A 25,011-nucleotide genomic window follows, 5' to 3' on the forward strand; every position below is an offset into this window, starting at 1 on the left:
TTGAACCATCGCAAGGAGGAAAAAAGGTACTCGACGTTCATAGAATCGAACTATGTGTTGAACCCCGGTCATACTTAATTTTGAGTTAAAAAAAAGAGCGTGAAGATGTCAAAACAGGATAAGCTTAGGCAGTTAAATAAAAATATATATATAAATCGTTGAAATCATTCAAATCACCAGAACAATATAAGTTTTGAGTGAAAGGGCACAACAAGTAGGAGAAAAAGATGTGTTGCTTAACTAGAACGAATCATATTTAAGATGAGAAACTTTAGTCAATTAATTTATTTATATCTATAGTTTTTCTGAAAAAACAAGCGGAAACTGTCGACAGCTAGGTATTTTACCCAAATCCAAGATGGCGGCTTCCGCTTTTCTTTTCAAAGCTGTAAATTACTGAAAATCTCATGAAATATCCACAATATGGGTATTTTGTGAAAGGGTTTAACAAGTAGACATCGAATTTTGCTATCCGACGGCATCTTGAAATCCAAGATTGTGGCTTTCGCTCAACTTTTTTTTGTTTATTCAGGTCCCGCTAAACTTGAAATTGATGTGAATCGCTTGAAGGCCCACATAATATGGGTATACGTTGGAAGGGCCAAACTAGAAGCAGTCGAATTTCGCTTTCGGGCGTCATCTTGAAATTTAAAATGGCGGCTTCCACTTAACTTCAAAATGCTGTTAATCATTGAAAATCACATGAAAGCTCCACAATAATAGTATTGGGTGAAGGGGCTAAACTAGAAGAAGTCGAATTTCGCAATTTGACTCAGCCTTGAAATTCAAGATGGCGGCTTACGCTGAACTTTCAAATGCTGTTGATCACTGAAAATTACTTGAAAGCTACATTGGGCTAATGGGCTAAACTATGAGAAGTCGAATCTAGCTATCTGACGCCATCTTGAAATCCAAGATGGCGGCTTCCACTGAACTTTAAAATGCTGTTAATAACTGAAAATCGCATGGAACCCCGCAATATGGGTATTGGGTGAAAGAGCTAATTAGAAAAAGTCGAATCTTGCTTGTTGATTTTATCAACAGTCATTAAAATAGCATTCCGTTTGCTTCCATTTTCCAGTATCCAACAATCAGTCCCTCTACATCGAGCTGGCCAACGGTGGCCACCTAGGGTTCTACGAGGGTGGCCTAATTTACCCGAATCCGGTGACCTGGTTGGACCGAGCCCTGGTAGCCCTGATCGGTGGTATCGTGATGTCCCATAACGATCTGCTGGTAGCCAAAGACACCCAGCAAATGGCGTCTGCCGTCATCTAAGATTTACCTCAGCCATTCCTCTCGCCGCCGCCTCCTCCATCGCTGCTGCTTTCATCACCATTGGACTCATCATTATCACCGTTTCACCAGCAAGTGGGCATCATTCGATGGTTGCGCCATTGGGTATTCTTACCGTTGGTAGCCCTGTCTTCGACTCCTTCACCGTGGGGCGTCCTGGTAGCCGTGTTGAAGTTGCTGCTGTCTGCATTCGGTCGGAAGCAGAAAATCCCAGAATTTGACACTTCAGCGACCACAACTCCTCTACCACAACAGCAGGATTAGCAAGGCGCTCTAGTTTTATTTTCCAAAACTTATTCTTTACCAAAGGCGAAGGGTGGCAGATATTCGGTAGTTGATTCCAAATTTTTCATGCATTAGTCCAGACTTTCTGAAAACTAACAAACGTTACAACTACAAAATTAAGTTATTTTAATTGAAACTATGCGAATGTATTAATAACTTGACTTGTTTTCAAACTTAAAGAAAAGAAACCATCTCATATATCTACTTATTTAAAACCATAATAAAAAAAAAATCATTAAAACGCACTCGTTTGTTCAAAGCTGTGTTCACAACCGCTTCAAAAGTACTATGATTCGATTTTATTGTGATAATTGAATGTAGTTGTTTGCTTAGTCGAAGACAAAATTTAAATAGGTACATACAACATGAGCGTGTAGCAGTGTGCAATTGTTTCTTTCGACAGTTGATAACATTCACTAAGCAACGCATTTATAGGATTTAAATCCCGGAAATCAACAAACTGCGTTCAAATTACTTTAGTGTGTCAGGAGGTGTATTTTGATGCACTTTAATTATAATGATAGAGACTGTATGTTAATAAGAAAAAATAAAAGTAGCTTTTAATTTATATCGGCATGTTCTTATGAAGACCATTCGCTAATAAGTTCGATCGAAGATCATTGTTTGATAATGTCATAACTGCAAGAAAAACACCATAACCAGTTGGCAATAAAACAAAATGCTTTCCTCACAAACACTCGTACATACCACTATCGTTAATGAAATCTATTTTGTACCAGACTTTATTGTAACTTATATCTTTTATCCTAACGAAAGAAACGAAAAAACACATTCATTTTACTATCGTTGTCAAACACATTGTGTACTCGAATCAAGGGCCCCACAGAGCTGCTCATAATCTTCCGACGAGCTTGGATTCACTCGCTAGTTTTTTTTATTTTCTTATTCTAGAAAGGATATCCTAACAACAAACCGAAATCGGACACAAAGAATCCCAACCGCTAACAACCCGTTCAATAGAATTACACATTAGGTACCATATTTTCGAACGTTGTTACCACAATCAATCTGATAGAAAAAAAAAACCCGAATTAGACTAGTCCAATCGATTCCAATTTGATGTACGTATACAAATGATGAAAAAAAAAACTAGTTCTCCTCGGTGTAGCTAAATGGGTAATTTTATACACATAACAACAACAATAAAAAAGCAACAAAATCCTTATATCCGGCAGCATTGAATAATAGCATTTTGTAAAAGTACCGTTCGAGTGTCCTCGCGGCTGTAAGATAGGGACACACTGGCACGCACGAGATTATATCGGTTTTTGAAATGAATATTGTTTGTTTGATATCGAAGGCAATCGATTTGCGCAAAGGAAATTGTTATTCAATAATGGATAAGAGCTGGAACCATCTGTTGAACAACACAGGTGATAGTTGGACGCAAAATTAAACTATTTCTCATTAAATGGTGCTTTTTCCTTTATGGGATTTGTCACTGTCGACTGTTGTGTGAGCAGATGGTGTTATCACCTTATTCACATCGAGACGGACAAAATATGTAGCTTTACGATAGAGCATTGTGAATCGTTTTATGACAAAGGAAATTTGAGAAAAACAAATAAAATGTAATGTATTTGTGTATTAAAACGAGTTTTATTAACTTCAGAATGTTTCAATATCACAAATCTTTGATATCCGACAGCTTTGAAAAATCAGCACCGAAAAAAATATTCCGTTCTTGAAAAGGCAGAACCCATTTCTCTGAAACGTATGAGTCACAAATAGCGGGAAAAACATATCACATTTTTCTCCACATGCACTATAGAAAGAAAAACGGCTGTGTATGGTTTTGATTTTTTCACGGGATTGAGAAAGTGTTACAGCTTTATTAGAACAAATCACCTGAAAAATTAGACATGAGACGTAAAACGTGAGAATTGAGAAGTGATAACGAATAAGTGATGAGTGGACAAACAGTGAGCTAAAATTTGAATAGAGTGAATTAAAAGTGCAGATGATTGATTCCATTAAAGTAAGGAATGATAAATATTTAATCAAGCAAAATCCGAAAATTGTGGTTGAAAAAGTGGTAAAGAAGATCTATTTTTTTGTCTGCGCTATATAAAGTAAACAATTTGTACAAAGTAAACAATCTGTGTTTATGAAAAAAAACCGACAGTAAGAAAAAGTTTAGAAAGACATTTTTTACCTATAATTTTGAACCAAGTTTTCAATCTGCTTAAATGACAATTATTCAATTCATTTATGAAAGTATTTAGCAAATACTTGAAATAATCTGGTAAAATTATACCCGTTTTGAAGATGTTAAAGACTAAAAACATTGATGATTGGGAAATGGTGTGTTTGATTCATTGATCTCATTATTCAACCTTTTATTTCAACAATGGAATCAATTGTGAAGGTTAAAAAAACCTCATATAAAAGATTATAAATTATTGAAAAAAAAACTATTTATCCTCTGATGATTGATAAAAACATACGATTTTTCAATTCATTGCCAAGTTAAATTTTTAAAGTTTTTTCTATTAGGCCTTTTACAATGTTTGTCAGTCAGATTAGTTTATGAGGAGTATAAATTTAGTAAAAAGTAGCCGGATAAAAGAATTATAGTGTGATAAAAAAAACAATCAGACGAGAGGAACATCACTGATTTACTAAAAGAAATTGTCCCTCTATTTTCTTCCCCCCGCCAAACGTCGCTATTTGAATTAGATTAGAACGACAAAATTGTTCAGCGGAAAATTTCTTTTGGAGAATCTATAAATTGGCCCAAAAACCATCAGCAGGCTCGGTTCCACAGAAGAAACAAAAATGATGTTGATTTTTCAGAACAAAATATTTAACTTTCTCACACCAACCAAGAAGTTCCAATTTACACATGTAAACTTTACTTCAAAATTTAGCAAAAAATCATGGATTAATTTTGAACCAAAGCGAAGCTTTTTAGACCCCAAAGCTTGAGAAATTCATATGACCTCAAATTGATTCAGTCTGTCGAGTAGACATGTCCGCAATTTGGAATCGATAAGCCCCACCTGGCCTGGGGAACAACACCACACAAAACAACGCCCCACTAGACTTGCTCACACGCGACATTTCAGGCATTTGAGGGCCTAACAGGCAAATAAATTTAGCTTCGCTATTAGTGGAAACTGCCTGTGTAATTACAGGGTGACAAAAAGTGCTGTCACACTTTTTTTTTGGGGTCGCCTGCAGCCTATACGTTGCATCTTTCTGGTGCCATCTATATGTCAAATGAAAGTGCTAACTTTGCTGCCCACAGTGGCAGAGTTTCATTTCTGTGCAGTTTGTGTACATTAAGTTGTGAGTGGCAGAGTTGAGAGCAGCTGTTATCGCTGAATATGTGAGAGGGTACAAACCCGGACACATATTCAACACATTCAAACAACTAAAACCGCTCGTAATCAACCGGAAAGTCCATAAATCGATACCTAGAGACCAGAGGCACCGAGGAGACACGATCTGGAGACACGATCTGGACGACCAAGGTCTGTGAGAACTCCAAGGTTGAAAAAGATTATACGAGACCGGACGTGCGCGCCGCTTGCGACGGCTTTCCGAGACGTCTGAAGCTGGTTCGATCAGAGAAAGGTGGTGTAATTCCGAGATATCGTCTGTGAAGTATCTTGATGAGTTACTGAATAAAGCTATGAAAGTCAGATTCTGATATTCATCTTATTCTGTGAAATATGGCTCTGTGTGACCGGACTTTTTTGTCACCCTGTATGTATTCCACCAATTATTGAATAAAATGAACTAAATAAACTTTTCCGACTACGGTTTTGACACACGCGTAAAAAAAGCGCCCGATTCCGCCAACGCCTACTGCTCTCCCGTTAATATTCAAAGAAGATTGCTTCAAAATTCGAACGTTTTTCCTCATAGCACTTCCATAGATCCCAAAAAGTTGATCCTCTGTTTTTGTGGTGCAGTGATAAAAAACCAAATATGTTGTTGTTTTTTTTTTGCCATAGGGTAATCTGTTAAATTTATCATAACTTCGGAAAAATTAAAAATTATGATTACTTTTGAAAGTCTAGCTACAGGAAACAGATATGAAGTGCGTTCTATACAGTTCTTATTGATACTTTCAAGCTCCAAAATAAGTCTTAACGACCTTGTATTCGGCTTCTGGCGGCCTTTTAATTCGCCTTCAAAAAAATTGAAAAATTAACAAAAAAATCTCTCTCTATCTTAATTGCACCCTTGGCATTGGCATTGGCACCGGCATATCACCTGCTCTGGATTATTTACTATGTTCAGTACATGGTGCCGCCATGATGCCACGCGCCACGTTCCAAACTCGACAATTTGTGGTTTGCCGAGATTTGTTCAATTTGCATCTCGATTACCTACATTTTCTACATATATCGCAGAATGGTCACTCAAGTATCAAATAGTTATTGGAAAAAAAACTTGCCTGGCTTGGGAATCCAATCCCGACCTTGGTGGTGAGAATCGAACACGCTATCACAAGACCACGCCTAGATGTTATTCTAGTTGAAATTAAAACTGATGATATGATTTTGTAGCAAACCTGCAGGCGCACTCGCCCATCCAGACAGCCAGCCAGCCAGGAAGAAAGCACCTCAATGCACTTTTGGTGCATTCTGTTTTGAGTACTTTTGTGCCCTTTATGTGACTTAAGTCCCTTACAATGTACATATGAATCACTTCTCCACCTTTCAAGTTCATTAATGAGTACACATAGTTCACTCAAGGGAATTGGGCAGTTGATTCTCTTTGTCAGCCAATGTATAATTTTCAAAGCCTCTTCAAGTCTTTAGTCAAATAAAAGGCACAAAAGTGCTCAAAACAGGATTTACAGAGTCACAAAAATTGCATTGAGGTGCTTTCTTCCTGTCTGGTTGGGCGGGTGCGTCTGCAGGTATGCTACAAAATCATATGATCACTTCGAGTTTTAGTTTCATTTAGAACAACATCTAAGCGGAGTCTTGTGGTAGCGTGATCGATTCTCAACATGAAGTTCGGGGTACGATCCCCAAGCCGGGCAAGATTATTCAATAAGTAATTTGATACTCGAGTGACCATCCTGATGCAAAATATGAAGAACATGTTAAGCAATTGAGCAGCAAATTGAACAAATCTCAGCAAAATTTGGAATCCAGCGCGTGGCATCATGGCGGCACCACGAATGACATGAACATAGTAAATAATGAAAAGAAGGTGATATGAACCGATGCCAAGAGTGCAATTGAGATAAAGAGAGAATTTTTTGCTCCTTGCACGATTTTTTAGAAGCTGAATCAAAAGGGGGACACGAGATGTGAATATTGCTCGAGAAGGACCTGCGGAGCGTGATCTGGCGTAAGTGAGATGACCGCGAAATTGGACAACGGCTGCCATGGATCGAGAGAAATTTAGAAATTATGTTCATCGAGTTATGTCATGAGACGGAAAACTATGTGAATCATAATGGCTAAAAATACCGATTTTTGTTTAAAAAACACCTGAGTTTAAGAAAAAAAAATTTTTTTCGGTAAAACTTTCCAGTGGTATTTCGGTGATAATTACAGACATTTTGGTAAATTCTATAAGTTGTTCGGTAAATATTATTGAACCTTTACAGTTTTTCAGGGAAAATCACTAGTATTGAGGTAATAAAGCATGGATCACGACAAATCTGGACGCACTGTTTTTTATACCATAGCGCTCATAGTTGTCGGATCTGGAATTTTTTGACAGTACTTTGTTCGGAAATGTTTCCTCTATTAGGGCTGAAAATTTCATTAAGATTCGCTTTGTTCCAAAAAAGAAACACGTGATGGAAGCCGCGAGACGAAAATTAATTTTGGACACTCAAGCCAAAAACCCGACGCCCGACGTGGTCGGGTTCAAAAATCGCGAAATCGTTAAAAATGGTCCAATCAACCGTGTGCAGCGTTCTCAAACGTTTCCGTGAGATGCATACTATCGATCGGCAGGTTCATACCAAGCGTCATAGTGGAATTACCATGGACCGAGTGAATTTTAGGAATTATGTTCGTCAAGTTATGTCGTGAGACGGAATACTATCACCCTTATTCTTGTTTACGGCGTATCTGTCGTTCGTTCGAACGGATACTTTCCATCGAATTCGAAAAAGGTATTCTTGTTTTCGTTCGAACGCGATACGTTCGATGTTGGTGTTACCAGATGAATTTCTAGATTTCGTAGTCCAGAGATCTGTCAAAATCACGTGCTAATCATGTAAACAACTGTTGATTTTGTAATGTAGTGAAACTTTGACTTGTCGGATCAGCGCACGTAAAGGCCAAAATTAATTGCCATGACCAGACCGGATCAGGTGGAAAGGCAACGTCGGGACCGCTTCAAGTTCCGGCTAGTCGAATTCATCGGCTCCTTAGAAAAGGCATATATGTAGAATGAGTCGGAATGGTGTCCTGGTGAGTAAAGTGCTGGAGTTGGTCGGAAGCGCCGTACGTGACCACGTAGCATCCAGAATCATCACAACAGGGACAACAAGCAGGTCAGGCCCAATACAAAATTTCCATCAGCAGCAGCAGCAGCCGCGACCAGTTGAGATTGGGGCTGTTTCGATTATTCAAAGAGGCGGAGCCGATACCAGTCGGTGGTGAGGGTGCTGCATCTGCGGAGCTGCCCCGACGAAGGAGAGAAGTTTCAGAACTAATTGCAGAACTCCGATAAAAAAATAAATACCTAGTTGAATTAAAAATGATTTTTAGAATCTTACATTTATGTTTTGCAAAATTTCTCATGAAAAATTTAATTATTTTTATCCTTCTTTTGAATCTATCAGTTATATCATACACTGGCAAACATTCTATCAACAATCGGGTCAATTCGATCAAATCTAAGAATTTTGAGCCACACAAAAAGGTACCCTTATGCCAGCCAGTGATAATGAAGGCGCGGTGCTATTTGTGCTGTTGAAAGGATTAAAAAAGCGCATAGGGGAGATGAGGGCATAACGAGCACCTAGGGCATAATGAGCACCCCTTTTTTCTACATAAGTACGTATTCTCTTAAACAAATTTTCATAAGGACTTGTTTCGTATTACCCATAGTATTAATTTTTCACCAAAAAAGAAATATCCTTGTCATCTTTACGGAAATATTAAATAATAACCAGCTAGGTTCTCAAGTGACGAAAATATTTTAATTTTTTAGCACCACCAATAAGCTTTTATGACCTTTAAATCATCTTGATCTGAAATGTACGCACTGCAACATGATCTACACATTGTTTCTCAATTTTTAACATCATAAAATTGTTGATTTTACACTTAATCAATTTTAAAACGCTTTTTTACTTTAATTTGTTCACTAGAAGCGAACAGAGCACTATCAATGAAGGCATAATGAGCATTTTCTGCCAGGGAATCTAGCAGCGAATTCAACTCGATGAAGTCAACTGAATAATAGAGCTACAGCTTGGCTTGTATCGTCTGTCGATTTGGCCAATTGGTAAGGTGTCGGAGAGGTAATCAGTAGACTCGAGTTCGATTCCTGTTCGAGGGGATTTTTTTTTGCACATACCATTCATGATTGATTTTCTTTATTGTTACATTATACGGCTAATAGCATCAAAGCATCATCCGTCAAACAAACCACCAGAAACATAATGTATGAGCATTGAGCATGTGTTAATCCTTTGAATTCTACAAACAGACCTAGATTATTTTGTTATTGCTTTGTTTGATGAATCTACGCCTCACCGTTTAGTGAAATCAGGATCATGAATGATAAATGAAAAAAAAAAAAATAACCTCGACCAGGAATCGAACTCAAGCCTACTGATTACCTCTCCGACATCTAACCAAAAGGCCATATCGCCAGACGATACAAGTTAAGCTGTAGCTCTATTACTCAGTGGACTTCATCGAGTCGAATTTGCTACTAGAATCACCGGCAGAAAACGCTCATTATGCCTTCATTAATGGTGCTCATACTGCCTCGGGGGGTTACTCATTATGCCTCTACAGTGACTGGTTTTCAGCTTTCGGCAAACATTTTTAAAATGCATTTTTAAACGTTTTTGTCTACTTTTTCAAGTTTCATCCAGTTAGGCAATAGACTATTTGAGTGTCTGAACACGAAACAATGATGTAATTCACATATTACAGCTGTTCTCTATTGTTAAATAAGCATTTTCCTTAAGGTGGCCATTATGTCCCCATCTCCTCTAGTTCTGACGAGTTTAATGTATAAATAAAGTTGTGCATTTTGAATCAAATAATTAGTTTTGTATTTCAAACCACACAATTTTGCTTTTTGATACTTGAAATAAAGTATTTTACCTCACAACATATAATTAATTATGAATGAAAACTGTTCTCAACTCCACAAACGGGCCCTGTTCGCAGCATCAGACTCGCGTTTGTCGGCCCATAGAGGAAAAACGTTCGAACGAAAACGGGAATGCAAAGTTTTGTTCCAACGAACGATGTTCGAAAGATCGAACTGTTCTCATTCGAAAACAAGAATACAAAATTGCATAACTTCCGAACGAATGTCATTCGATCGAAAACAAGATTAAGGGTGTATGTAAATAAAATAATAAAATAAATAAAAATAATTGTGGAATTAAGAATCGGAAACTGCATTTGAAGGTGTTGAGAACGATCAAGGCAAACACAGTGTAGTCGGACTACGACATCGCCGAAATTCAATGCCGACCAGAGCACCGTCAGAAGGATTCGTCTGCGCGAAGGAATACGACCTTATCGGACCAGTAAGCAACCAAACCGGACATTGAAGCTGAATTTACTTAGGAGGAAGTTAGGAATTAAAACAACAAGGTTCTAACGAAGTAAGACGAATGCATCCTCATGAATGACGAAACGTACGTGAAGATGGATTTTGGGCAGCTTCCTGGCCAAAAATTTTATAAAGCCACTGCAGTGTTGCACTGCACTGGTCGAAGTGATGTCCCCGGCAAGTTCGAATTCGTTTTTGCTGATAAGTTTGCAAAAAAGTGTTTGATCTGGCAAGGTATTTGCAGCTGCGGACGAAAACCCCGGTTTTTGTGAAAAACAAGACCATGGACTCCGAAATGTACCAAAAGGAGTGCCTGAAAAACGTTTTTTTTTTTGTACATTAGATCTCACAAAGGACCAGTAAAATTTTCGCCAGATTTGGCAAACTGCCACTACAGCAAAGAGGTACTACATTGGTATCGAGCCAACGAGTGGATTTTGTCGAAAAGGGCATCAACCCCCCCAACTGCCCTCAATTCCGCCCTATCGAAAAAGAATGAAGATGAAGAAGAATGGTAGAACGACTCGGGATGCAACAGAGATGAAGAGATTGTGGAACAAAATGGCCGCTGAGATCAGCGAATAGGGTGTGCAAACTATGATGAGTGGTACTCGACGAAAAGTTCAAAATTTCATCAAAAAAACATTCAACAAAAAACATTTTTTTATTATTTTCCTTTAAAGTGCAATACAAATCCTACATTTTGAGTACAAAACATTTTTATTTCGTTTACATAGCTCCAAGATAGACCCTTTTTAATGCGTCCAGGTTTAACGTGATCCATGCTTTACAACCACACGCTTAAGAAAAATTAACAAAACGGATCTAAATCATCCATCAAATCGGATTTAAATCATTCACGCATGATTTATGTGGAAGTGAAGACGTTAATACCAGATCTTCCTTCATACACTGTGCTTACTACAAGACACACGTAGAATCGATATTTTGTAGTTAAATCTAAGTTTACGTGAAAATCCCGTTCAAATAATTTTTAAATTATTCTGCGTGTAGGCAATTCAATGAAGGCTAAATTTCATTTTTTTTTGTAGTTAAAATTTAATGAGTATTGTAAACAAAATTAGGCTCTTAATTTAAGCAGCATAATTAATTTTTATTGTTTTTCGGCTTTAGTCAACCCCCTGGCAACTTGACGTTTCCCATACAAATCGCGTGTGCCAGTTTTTTCTGGTTCTCTGGTTCTGTCAAATCGAAAATCGAGCTAATTAACATGTCGGAAGGACGCATCTTGAAATATGTTTTCTGTAACTGATTCAATAACTAAAAAATGTTTTGAATTTGGAACTTTTTGCTATGTTTTATGTGAAGTGAATCTGTTTTCAAAAGTTTAGTCCAAGAAAACAAGTAGAGCGTTAATTTGTGTGTCCTACATAAGGTATAAAAGTTCTGGACTACTTCAAATAATTTACTGGTATCCGGCAGTTCTTGGGACAAGTTTACCTTCCATTGAAACTGTTGAAGACACTCAAGCACAATAAATGTAAAATACAACATTACCGCATCAATCATTAAGTGATTGCCATAAGCTGCGATGCATATGAAAATTTTAAAATGACAAAACAATCACATTATAGCAGAGCTATTCCCATTTTATAGAAAAACTGTTCCTACACAATATATAAATCGGTAGAATATTGAATAAGATTAACAATTTCGGTTAAAACTTTTTTTTATTCATTCGAAAGTTATGAATTCGCCTGATTCGTACCACATTTAATAGTGTGCCCTTTTCATATGCATGACTCGAAAAGTATGTAAACGAGCGGCACACACGCGACATCTGCGATTTTGAAACAGACACACGAAACTCGACCAAACTGTCAAGTTGCCAGGGGGTTGGCTTTAGTACATTAAGGACCGCGATGTTGTTTTTTTTTGGACCGCGAAGAAATTCAGCATTTTTAGTATGTATGAGCCACCAAAAGGGTTGTGTTTAATTTTGTAGAGTTTCATTATTAATTTTAAATCATTTGAGTTTTTTCCGAACGGCCTTAGCGATTGACAAACTAGCAATATTATGAAGGTGTTTTGTATCCTTTATGATCAAGAAAATTCGTTAAAACAGTCAAAATGGAGACTGATCAATGTTACCCCAAAGCAACAAATTCTAAACAAAGACGAAATCGGTTTTTTAATCAAACTTAAAGTAGTCTAACAAATTTCTGCAACAATTTATGACGTTTATAGGAGTCCAGAACTGATTTAAAAAATATGAAACATGCCACATTCCCCTTAACAGAAAAAAATAATCGAAAAATATTGAAAAAAGTGATCAATCTTACCCAGTATTACGGTACAGATAAAACTATTTTGGCCAGAACGTGATGTTTTTGTTTATTATGTGGAAAATAACATTGGCGGCTTTATCATTAGATTGCATTCTCATAACGCTACTTGGCTCCATATGCGCCTGTTTCGCACAAAAGAAAATAATACCAATAAAAGGTTGTTCACTATTACAATTGAAATAAAACTTATTCTTGAAAAAGAATTTTAAAAAAGAACATCGGATCACCTGCGTTTTCTACGGCTCTGGTGCCAAATTTATACTTTACCTCAAACCATTAACTGAGATTAAAGAGAAAAAAAAATCGGTACCTATTTTAATAGAACAACCAACGGTCATAAGGTAAGTGGGTAAGTAGATAAGCATGCAATCAAATGCAGATTTTTCAGCCAAACTTCCCGCTCGACTGCGTTCATTTGAGTTGAACCGAAAACAAACAAAATTGTAAATCTCTTCCAAAATCGTTCATCAAGAATCGTTTGAATTACAGTTGAACGAACTTATTTATTATTATAGGTTTCGGAGGTTTATCATCCCGAAACAATTAGCTTATTCAGCCTTATTCAGCGTATTTTGTTATTGTTTTTTTTTTTGGGTTTGCGAATGTTCTCTGAGATAGGAAGTCGTTTGTATGATTCACCTTAAATTTAGGAAGTTTTTTTTTTCAATTTTCACTCGCTTAAGTTTGTCATGGAAACCAAGTTTAACTAGATATCGCAAAATACTTCATCATCTTTGGTTGCTGTTTTATATCCAGCTATCTTAATCTTTGCTGCCACAAAACCAATCTAGCTAGGGCACTGTAACTTTCCCTTACTTGATACGCGCCGACTTGCTCAGTCGGTGAGCGACTGTTATTGCAAAAGCACGTACCTAAAGTAACTGTTGCGAGTACACAACAAACTACTCTACAGGGAACTGGTAGCCAGTAGGTACTCAGCATTGAAAATAAATGTTTTGAAGAAAGGGAACACCGTTAAGTTTTGAAGGACTGTTTCTGTGAGATAAGCGAAATGGCAGCCGATAAACCTGCAGGTAAGCGTAAGCTGTTCAAAGTTTAAACCATAAGATTAACTTTAATCGAATTTTGATCTGTCGCCCATGTTTTTGCTTCGACTGCACAGCAACGAACTACATAGCTACATTGCTAAATGATGCGGCAACTATCCCGATCGACGCAGATGTAAACACGTACGAGATTCACCACCCGCCCTGGTTTGACGAGAACAAGTTCAAGAGGTGAGTTGCGCTCAGAGTGATCTGCTGCTGATGATGATTTTTTATCACCTCAACCCTGCTTTTAACAATTTAATTCAACTCTTCCCCACCCACTCGTTGAAAAAAAAACAGGGGGCAAAAGTTTTACCACGCAAATCTGACCGGTGCCATCAATGGGGCGCTAACCGGCCTGATATCGATTCTGGCGATTCCTTCCATTTTGGATGTGCTCATTTTTACCGGACAATCCTCGACCCCGGTGACGGCCTTCAAGCGATACGTGCTCACGATTCTGCATACCCTGAATTGGTACAGCCATGATCTGAAACCGGGAACAGAGTAAGTGTTGCATGATAATTTTTTAATTGCTTCTTGTATAAAAGGGCTATTCACACTATATTGGCCTCCAGAAGAAATTATTTATCTGTATGATACATATAATACCATGAACCTTGAACTGTTAAAAAGCAAGACGACACGATTTTATGGAGCTATCCTAAGGTTGCCATCCGTCCCGCTTTTTTGTTGAATGTCCCGCTGTCCCGATTTTTCCTCAAAATGTCCCGCTCTTTTTCATGGAATTTAGGTATGAAGAATTTCTTCTACATATTTCCAAATTTTCTCACTTGATTATAGAAATTTATTTCTGAATACCAAACTTTAATAGCTTTAACCCATTTCAGGGTTCTGGTTCCCTTTTATCAAGTCTAAATTGTATTTCTGTTTTCATGTCTTGCACTATGTATCTGGATTAGGATTCTTGATTTTCAGTTCGCATCATCATTAGAAAATAAAATTGAAAATTTTCGTAATTTTTGTAACTCATATGCATTACAATATTTTTTTTCCGAATATGAAAAACAAAACACAATATTAAAGCTATGATCATCTGGACTCCAGGCAATTACAAACGCTTGTTTTTTTTTTAAAACTATTCGTTTGATCAAAAAACGTGAGTATTCTAGTTGCATGCAGAGCATTCTACTTATACTTCTGATACATTTGATCCAAAAACATTTAAGAAAAAGCAACAATTCATAAGTTTTCAAGTCGACAAAGAAAGATTTCCGAGGTGATTGTGCAAAAATGTTTTTACTATATCTTTTTTCATTGTAAATTTCTCAAATACACGTAATTCAGACATCTTAAAAATAGGCAAGGTAGTCCTTGTCATTACAAACACAACGCTGCCAAAATTTTGTTTATCTAAACTCTAGGAATGTAGTTATAGCCGGAATGAAGTGCCCGGACTCTAAATGATCATAGCTTTAGAAATCATCCTGAGTTTTTGTTTCATATTCAGATCCGAAGTTCTTAAACTTAATTCTTTTACAGAATCCAAAACTTCAACTTCAAAATAGCGATCCAGAATTGAAATGTTTTAGTAAAATTCATCATTCGAAATACATTTTTTTATTCAGATTTAAAATATAAAAATGAAATAATGAATGCAAATTGAAGCCCAAGCCATCAACTATGAAATACTAGATTGATGATTGAGGGCTCTGAAACAAGTTTCAATTTATGGCTCGTATCTAAATATTGATCTGAAATCTGAATTCCAAATTCGTTTTATTTACATTTCAGAAATCATATTGAAACTGATCCAAAATTCGATTTTATAATTAGAAAACTTGATAATGTTTACTAATTCAAGAGCTCAATCTGAATTTTGAATATTAATGTTGATCTCTGAACCTGATCAGACCAGGTTCAGAATTCAGATACAGAATTAACATTCAAAATTCAGATTACAAATTGCAAGAGATCGCATACGGATAATTTTGATTGTTATTTAAATTTTAAAATTTCAAATTTGTCAACAAGTTCAATAAGTTTTTATTTTAGAAAAAAAAAAAACAACATCCACAGGATTTTATTTAACGAATGCATTAGCGGATAAAGAAACATGTATCTAATATCCCGTAAAAAATATATTACCTAACATAATTATTGCAGTTTTATCAAGAGGCAAATTTCAAACTAAAACTTGAATTTGGATCGAGATTGCAAGTAGAGGAAGATTATTTTATTTGGACTTAAGTAAGATTTATTTTAACTACCTAATAATTTTTTTTTAGGTTTTCAATTTTTTTTACAAATTACCAAACAAACAAATTTTCCTTCAAATTACACAAAGGTTTTTTACACGGTTTCATGTACAACTCGAAATATTTTTTTCTCAAATAAAATAACATATGGCATATGGTAAAAAATCAGGTAAATAGAAGTCATGTAAGAAAAACTGAGTGGAGTGTACTTTTTATGAACAACTTTGGATAATGGTATACGTAAATATACGTTTGCTATACAATCAAGCTTAGCTTTCTAAGAGTTTCTAAATTGTCCCGCTTTTTTCTGCTGTGTCCCGCTTTTTTTTCGTGAAATGTACCGCTTTTTTCTGAAAGTACCTGGCAGGCCTAAGCTATCCTTGTATGTTTATTTTCGTAACGACCTCATATGTTTGTAAACTTAAGTGAGACTGCTATAACTCGAATAATGCGAGCATGCAGTGAGTCGAGTGTAAACCGCAAAGAAATCCAACATCAGCTGTCCTACAGCTAGAAAAGTGTATAAAAAAAGTAAAAATATCTGGAAAATAGATTGACTGTGGTTTCAGACGCCATAAGACCTTATCAACGGAGATATGATGCATTTTTACCCTCAATCCTTCTATACTTTTCAAATGCAGAGCTCGCTCGTTAATCGGACGCTGTTGGGGCCGAAGGGTGCCTACGACTACCAAAAACGTCCGATTACCGAGCAAGTACTGCTATTTACAAAAAAGCATTTTTGGATATAATAATTTTAAATAAAATGAGCACTATCCTTCATTTCCCAACAATCATGCCAAATTTGGGAACATTTTTATAGATTCATTTTTATGCACTATGATGAGTTATCGGCAGCTGGTGCATCATGCAACACTTTTTAACTTAAACTACTTATAAAAATTATTGTCCACAAGTAATCGTACCGCTTGTACATCAATAGTTTTAAGGTTGATGGGACATCAAATTGACGTAGTCAGAAAAATTATTGATTTTACCAGTTATTTATAAATTTACAAAAGCATGCCGTACTAAGAAAAAGGGGTAAGTTGCAACAAACTTTGTTTTTATTGAAAAATCAAATGAAAACCTTTGAAAATATATAGTTTCGATATATTTGTAATGTCTCAACACATAAAGCACCAATTGCATTAATGTTTGGTTTTGTTCGAATTAAATTTACATTTTTCTATCAAAAAATGTTTTAAAGGAGAAGCATAAGGGTGCTGCATACATTTAGGGGTAAAAAATATTATTGGCTGGAATCAGAAATAATGTTTGGATGGATAAAACTTTGCAATTAACAAACGCGTGATGCAAAACAATCATATTCCAGCATATAGAAATGAGATTTAAAAGGTGAACATTTGATTTGCGTATTGATGCATTTTAGCCTAGACTGGTAACTGACTTATAAAAATATTTGTTTAAATAAATTTGGTGTCCGTCCGAAAAATATTTTTACACCAACAGTGTTGGTATAGGGTAATGACAGCAATTCAAAGTTTGTAGGTGATATCATTAAGCCAATCCGTCATACTGGGTAAAGTTTTTTACAGCATCGAAAATTGTATACAATTGTACATCTGTACACATGAAAATTAAAACCTTAAAAACATTATCTCACGATGTGAGAAACTATGTCATCATTATTTAGTTATGTCATTAAATGATAACTTTATTACATTCCTTACATTGAAATAAAATTTGAATAGGAATTGTGTAACAAATATTGCAACTAACTCTGCATGTCCCGTTAGACGGAATGTAGAAGTTATCTTCACTCATCAAACACTTAAGTCCATCGCAATAGAAACGAGCATCACTTAAGAAATTATTTACGCTTTCACTCAAAAACGTTCGTCAACTTTTGATAAGCAACTGAATCAAGCTATGATAGGAAGTAAACGGATCTTTTTTAACTTTTTACACACGGTCGGTTTTTTTAATCTAAATTTGATTTTAGTTTTACTATATTGAAAATACAGTTAAAAAATTTCACATATTAGAAAGAAGTGCCGCATTAATCCTTAGAGAAGGCCAAGGCAATTTTTCTTTAGAGATCCTTTTCTAACAGGAACAGAACCAAGACCAACCTTTAATTTCTTGGACATGGAAACTGTGTACGATTTTCGAATTAGATAGTTACAATTTACAAGAAACATTTTACCATTTAGAAACAGAATTTTGTGACATGAATTGTTTACTTCAAAATTAATTCAAAAATTTAATTCTAGTTGTGGTATGGTATGGTAAAGTATGGTGTATGGTATTTTTCATAAAGAAAAAATCATATGAAAATATTCGAAATACAGGAAAACCACATATAATACCTAGTTATCAAAATTCAGATTTTGAAGCACAAAATCATAGCTTAAGATCGAAATTTGAATTTAAAATTGAAATTCTGAATGAGATTTTCCAAACCGTCAAACGGGGCATCATGAAAAAGCGGAGTTAGATGCATCATTTGAATACCACAGCACTAATATTCAATTTTAATTTTGATATAAGGCTGGAACAAATATCAATTTCTTCTTTTGGCGTCTTGAATCCGAATCAATCGCTAGATTTTGTTTATCAGCTCTTGTTCTTGTGATACGTTGTATGAAAATTTTAAAATTGATCGATTTTTAGTGAAATCGATCATTGATAACTGATAAACATGAAAAAAAAACTGATTATGAATCTATTTATTATCCTCCAATTCCATCAAGGATTAATATTTTACCTAGATATTCCAGTTTCAGGGATACAACGCTTAAGAAAAAAAAACATTTCCACATATTTTGGAAATTTGTATAGATAACATTACAAATATATTTGACATCACTTAAGAAAGTCTTTGAGTACATTGTTGAAGATTACAGAACGATTTAAATGCTTTAAAAAATATCTTAGATCAGGGCCGTAGGAAGAACCGACCCAGGGGGGGGGGGGGGGGGGTGGGAAGGGGGGTTGGCGAATGATTTTTACCTAAGATTTTTTGCCCAATAACGTACGAATAAAACAAATCAAATTATATTTGCTACTTATATGATTACTCGTTTTTAAGTGCTCATTCAACGTTTTTTTTATTAAATCGTAACTTTAGAAAAGTGGTCCTTGGCCTAAAGGGTGAGCTAAATTTTATTTTATGAAACCTTTAGAAACAAAACGTGGAGTTTTCTTTCATCGATAGTTAAAATTTTTGAATTTATTTAAGAGTCTTATTATTAAATCATTTTATTTGAGTGGGCTTGTGATATAGCTCAGTTGGCAAGTCTGTTGTCTCCTGAGCCGATGTCCACGAGTTCGAGCCCAAGAGCAAACATCGGACACAGTTGTACCGGATAAGTTTTTCAATAACGATCCGCCAACTGTAACGTTGATAAAGTCGCAAATGCCATAAAGATGGTAAAACGACTATAATCGAAACAACAAAACCAAAAAAAATTATTTGAGCATAAATTAATTTGTTTTTAGGCTTGCCTTCTAAAAAAACTTATTCTATGCTCAAATCAAACCAAGCCAATCTTCCAAACTCTTGCAAATTCCAAGATTTTAACCTTTAAAGAAAATAAATAAAAAATTCCAAAAAAAACAGTAAAGGATAAAAAATTTTCAGATCAAATTTGCTTGAAGCAAACTTGAACTAAATTTATGATTTTAACTTTAAATTTAGCTCTAAAAACTGCAATATCAATAATGTTATACAATACACCGATAAAATATAAAATTTTGAGCAGATTTTTTAGGTGAAGAACAGGTTTTTTAACAGGAAATATTTTTCATGAAGAATCAATTCCATAACAAAAATCCTGTGGATGAGTTTTTCAAAATATAATTTGGGATATTTTGCATAAAACAAAACATATAAAATTAACCAAAATTCTTCTTTGTATCTGTGATTATCAGCTTAATTGTGTGTACAAACTAGTTCTGAATAAAAAATTTAAATCTAATAATTGACAAGCAAATTTTTTAGTTCATGTTCTCTTGAATTCCTCTACAATTTTATGTTGATTGGAAAACCCATTAACAAGTTGAATGTTTTCCTGAATTTTAAATCTGAATTCTGAAGCTGAATTCAAAAATTGAAATTTCAATCTGTTTCTGAATTTCTATACAATTTCTGAAATGTACAATAAGTACGATTTCCGAATCTTAATTCCAGATCAGAATTTTATGAGCCAAGTTTTTGAGCCATCATTCATGAATCTATTATTTAAATTCAGTATCGCTGGTTTAATCTTAATTCATTTTTCAATTGTTTATTTTAAATCTGTGTTGTGAACTTAATTGAAAAGTGAATTTTAAATGATGAATCTGAATCTGAGTTTTCAATTCTGGATCATCACTTAGAAGCTTAATGTGTTTAAAATTTGTGTTAGAATAAAGTTTGAGAACTTCGAATTTGAATATAAAACCAAATTCTTCTTTTTTCATATTCGGAAAACTATTATCAAAATATTGAAAATGCAAATGATTTTCCGAACACATGATTCAAATTTGATATGAAACGCAAAACTGAATTTTAACCAGGATTTCAAAGCAGTAAATATTTAATTTCTAATTTTTAATGATTATTCGAACTAAAAATCAAGAATCCTAAACTTCAGAATCAGAATCAGAAATACGAAAATATGTAAAAATACACCAGAACCTCTAAAATAGGTTTAATTTAAAGATTAATATTCAGACCTGAATTTCTATGGTAAGGTTGCCAGATTGCTTGATAAATAGTATAAATATTCCCGGATATTTAATATAAAATGTTGGAGAAATTCGGTCACCCGGTTGCCCGGATTTCATAGGAAAAGCCCGTATTTTGCCAGGTCTGTTCTTATTTTCATTTTTAAATCAAACTTTAAAAAACAAATTGTGTTGAAAATTCTTTCTTACTTATGTGTCCGACATTCCTGAAGCAAGTTTTAAAAAAAATAATCATGAAAGGTTTTTTCAAGTTTTTCTTGATTTTTGATGAGCAATTCCTAGGTTCCTATCCAAATTGGCCGGTATTACCTGGATTTCGGTCGACAATTTTGAAATCAAATACCCGGTTTTTCTATGTTTTTTATGTAAAACAGCCCGAATTTTTCAGGCCCGGATACGTGCTGAAAAAATTCTGACAACCTTATTCTAAGAACAAGTGGGAAAATTTTGGAAAACTGTAACAGAATTTGGAACTTGGAATGGTTTTTTGAGGTTTTGGCATTAGTTTTCAGTCTACATTGTTACTCTTGAATATCTTTGCTCTTTGATCATAATTTGATGATGGATTTGAAATTTTGAGTGTACAGTAGAAAACCTCGCTTGCTTTTTTGGACCCTCATGGGGGGGGGGGGGGGTTAAAACAAACCCAACCCCCCCCCCTCCCGTTCCTACGGCCATGTCTTAGATCTAATTTGGTTTAAAAATTCTTAAACTTTTCTTCAAAATTTCTCTTTTTGCAGAATTAAAAAAAAAACAAACAATGGGAAACTTCTATAACTTTTTCCCTTGAAATCAAAATACCTCGCGGTCGTCGGGAAAGTTTATCTAAATTTTTCAATATTCAAATCTTTGTGATAATCTACAGCTTTGCCAAAAAAGTGCATAAATTGATTTCATGAATTATTACCTATTTTCACAAAGTTATCTTGAAAGCAAGAGCTGTTAGAAAAAAAAATTGCATATTTGGAATCAGCGACCCCAAATTAGTTAAAATCCACTGTAAAGTTCTTAGCACCTCGGAGAAATATTAGATTTTGTTATCTTGTGTTCTATTAGTAATCTCAAGCAGAAAATCAAGCTTCAAAATACGAATCTGAAAACTGTATCTGAAAGTAGACTTAAGATATGAACCATTAGACTGAGTCGATTTGGGGTCATTTTGGAATTTTTCAAACTCTGAAGTCATAAAAGCTTTGTTTTGGTTCAAAACGCATCCATAATTTTTTGCAGAAGTTTTAAGTAACGTTTACATGAATAGATTTTAACTTTGAGGTTGGTTCTGGAAAATTGAATATATTTTATTTTGAAAAAATCAACATCATTTTGTTTCTTCTGTGGATGTCAATTTAGAAATTCTTTTAACACGTTCGTCGCCACGGCACCCATATTTGGGTGACGGGTGTATTTCCTGGGGGCCCCGCCACATCAAAAAGCATGTGACGCTCTCTTACTTGAGTTTAACGCTCAGCTTCGCCACAGGTTTCAAATATGGGAGTTCTCCCTCTTTGCTTTCTCTCTCTGAAAATTTCTTTGGGCCCGGCTAGTAAAACTACCAAAATGAGCGTGGCGACGAACGTGTTAAGGGAAATTTTCGCTGAATAACTATTTCGAAGACCGTAATGACTTTATAATGAGAAAAAAAAATTTCTGAGCTGTTGAATAGGCCATTTCTTTTGGCGTAAAAATTCAATCAATTCAACTGACATCACTGCTTGTGCCTGTCGAAATATTCCAGACATACCCCTATTAACCAGCTAATAACCTGTTTGTTCAATAAGTTTCGAAGTTCTGGTCTTCGACAAAGTTTTTCAGTGGAAAATTTCCTTTGAAAAACCAGGCCAGACTCGGTTCTACAGAAGAAACAAAAATGATGTTGATTTTTCAAAACAAAAAAATCAATTTTCCCATAACATTAAGTTTAAATTTACTCATGTAAACGTTACTTAAAAATTCTTCATTAAATCATGAATGAGTTTTGATCCAAAACGAAGCTTTTAAGATCCCTGGGTTTGAGAAATTCAAAAATGACCCCGTATTTACTTTTTAGTTAAATGTACCATTTCATTTGGTTAAATTTTCATTTGATTTCCAAATCTAAGCTTCCACAACATTTTCCCCCGCTTAAGCTCATGGAAATCGTTGGCCTACGTGCGGCGAATCCACGCCTCCAGTGGGAAGGCAGCCAACCGCAAGGATCCCAAAATGATGGTCTCCCAGAAGGACATGGCTATTACTCAGTTCGGCTTTTTGGGCTTCGTGATATTGAACCCCCAAAAGCTGGGCATCCAGTACGTTCGAGAAGACTTCGAGGGTTTCATCCACTTCTGGCGCACCATCGGATACATGTTGGGTATTGAGGATCGGTATGTATTTGTTTTTTAAATTCATTTTATAAAAACGTTAATCATCTCCCTTTTTTTTACAGATTCAATTTGTGCACCGATAATCTGGAAACAACCAGGCAACAAATGCAGCTGGTAAACGATCAACTTTTGCGTCCGGCTTTGCAGTCGCCCAGTTCGGATTTCGTCTTCATGACCAAAACCATGATCGATGGACTGTGGGCATTCAGCAACTTCCTTGAGTATGACGCCTACATGTTTCTGACCCGGCGGATTTGCAACGTCCCCGGCCACTATTATTGGGATTCGGACGAGCGAGACGGAAGTCCAGCGGTGTACAAACAGCTCGGATGGCACAGCCGCTTCATGTTGGCATTCCTGATGACGGTCAACGAGGTACTGCTCTTCATTGCCCCCTTCAGATGGTGGTTCAATCTGCAAACTGTGATCAACACCAAGATCGTCAATCGATACTTCCCGGTGCTGGCGATGATAAAGTATGGCATCAAAAATGCTTACGTTAGGGTGTTTTACTAGGTTGGAAAAGGTTCTTAACACATCAAGGACCACAAAATTCGGTACTTTATATCTCAGAAACCACTGAACCAAATTTTACAAACTAAGTATGAGTTACTGTTTAAATTTTTCGAATGTGTTGAGAAAATCGTGATGAAAACTAGAACAGCCAAATAAACAATTTTTTCAAAAAAAATTAAACACATTTAATTTTTGGAAGCATAGAAAAAAATTATTAGGTTTTGTAAATATATTTGTTTCAAAAAAATGAATCTTTCCAAAATTTTGTGTGGAGGTCGATGATTTTTTTTGTATAATTTTAATGCATCATGTACAACATTCTTGAAGAAAAATCTTTAAAAAATACTCGGCTATAATTAGCTTAGATCTCTCATCAAATTAATAAATCTATGATATTAAAACCTTTTTTATTCCGTGGTAAAAAAACACGAATATTCGAATTCCATATTTTACTAAATTTGTTATGGGAAAGTTGGGTATCATGGGTCACTTTATTTCTTCGCGTTATAACTTTTTTATTATTGCAGATAAAATGAAAAAGATAAATGGTATGATTTTGTACATTTCTTAAGTATCATTAGGCAATTTTATTTATTTTAATAAACTTATTCCCCCAAGTTCTTGTTGATTTAAAAAAAAGATTTCTTTTTATTTTGAAAAATAGTCTGAATTGTAGACCAAATCCAAAATGACCAAACAACATGCAAAGTTCAGAAGTTGACCTAAAACTGTAATTTCATAATTCATTAAGTTATTTTAGAGCAATTTCAGACAAGGAGTGATGGTGAGTTATTTATGGTCCAACAAATTCAACAACCTCCTGTCGTAACCCTCGATGTCGATTTCGAGGAAATTTCACTTGAACCTATCACAAACTTTACACAAAACAATTACATAAAAAACCTAACGTCCTTCCATCCCAAATTTAATCAACAGAATGATCTTCTTTTCTTTTTTTTCCTTTTCATGTTAGCAGGGATGCCAACTGTTTTTCAGAAATGTCTAGAAGATTTAAAAAAAAATCTGGAAAAGTCTGGATGGCGAACTTTCTAGGTGACGACCTTTTTTTTTTGGTCGCCAGATCGCAATATTGCAGTATTGCGTCTAGGGAATAACACTTATTACTTCATAACAATCAATCATACATTCTATACACTATCAATGCCTGAGATTAATGTGTTGATATCGACGATACTACGTTTTATGCGATACTTCCTGTTTCACTATCATCTTCAGGACGTTCCTCACTCTTCAATTACTAATTCAAATCATTTCCTGCCATTTTGCAACGAAAATTTTGAATTTTCATGTCGAAACTCAAAAGTCTGGAAATGTCTGGAAGAAATGACAAAAGTCTGGAAGTTTGGAAACCTAAAAAAAAGTCTGGCAAAATTCCAAAAAGTCTGGAAGATTCCAGAAAAATCTGGAAGGTTGGCAACGCTGCATGTTAGTGTTTCGTGTTACGCTTGCACGCTAACGATTTTTCACTCATTTTTGGACTAAAAATAAATTATTTTCTCAAAGCTTT

At 35.2% G+C, this 25,011-nt stretch overlaps 2 protein-coding genes across 4 annotated transcripts in view; both read left to right on the top strand.

Moving 5' to 3' along the window:
* Positions 1-3,195, top strand: part of LOC129749648 (abhydrolase domain-containing protein 2-like) — an 82,270-nt gene extending 79,075 nt beyond the window's left edge. For both annotated transcript variants that reach the window (XM_055744680.1, XM_055744681.1), the window contains one exon: positions 1,082-3,195. In XM_055744680.1, the coding sequence (XP_055600655.1) occupies positions 1,082-1,278 (197 nt within the window). In that variant the 3' untranslated portion in view covers positions 1,279-3,195. The remainder of the gene's footprint in view (positions 1-1,081) is intronic.
* Positions 3,196-13,350: 10,155 nt separating this feature from the next.
* LOC129749649 (uncharacterized) lies at positions 13,351-23,979 on the top strand. Of its 2 annotated transcripts, none has more exons than XM_055744682.1 (5): positions 13,351-13,675; positions 13,765-13,879; positions 13,991-14,197; positions 22,704-22,967; positions 23,030-23,979. In XM_055744682.1, the coding sequence occupies exons 1-5, from the start codon at positions 13,654-13,656 to the stop codon at positions 23,481-23,483; spliced, it is 1,062 nt and encodes a 353-aa protein (XP_055600657.1). In that variant the 5' UTR covers positions 13,351-13,653; the 3' UTR covers positions 23,484-23,979. The 2 variants fall into 2 exon arrangements, with proteins under 2 accessions (XP_055600657.1, XP_055600658.1); XM_055744683.1 differs by having other exon boundaries at positions 13,462-13,675; positions 22,731-22,967; positions 23,030-23,968.
* The last annotated feature ends 1,032 nt before the right edge of the window (positions 23,980-25,011 follow it).

Source organism: Uranotaenia lowii, chromosome 2, assembly GCF_029784155.1.
Source record: "Uranotaenia lowii strain MFRU-FL chromosome 2, ASM2978415v1, whole genome shotgun sequence".
Lineage (NCBI taxonomy): Eukaryota > Metazoa > Arthropoda > Insecta > Diptera > Culicidae > Uranotaenia > Uranotaenia lowii.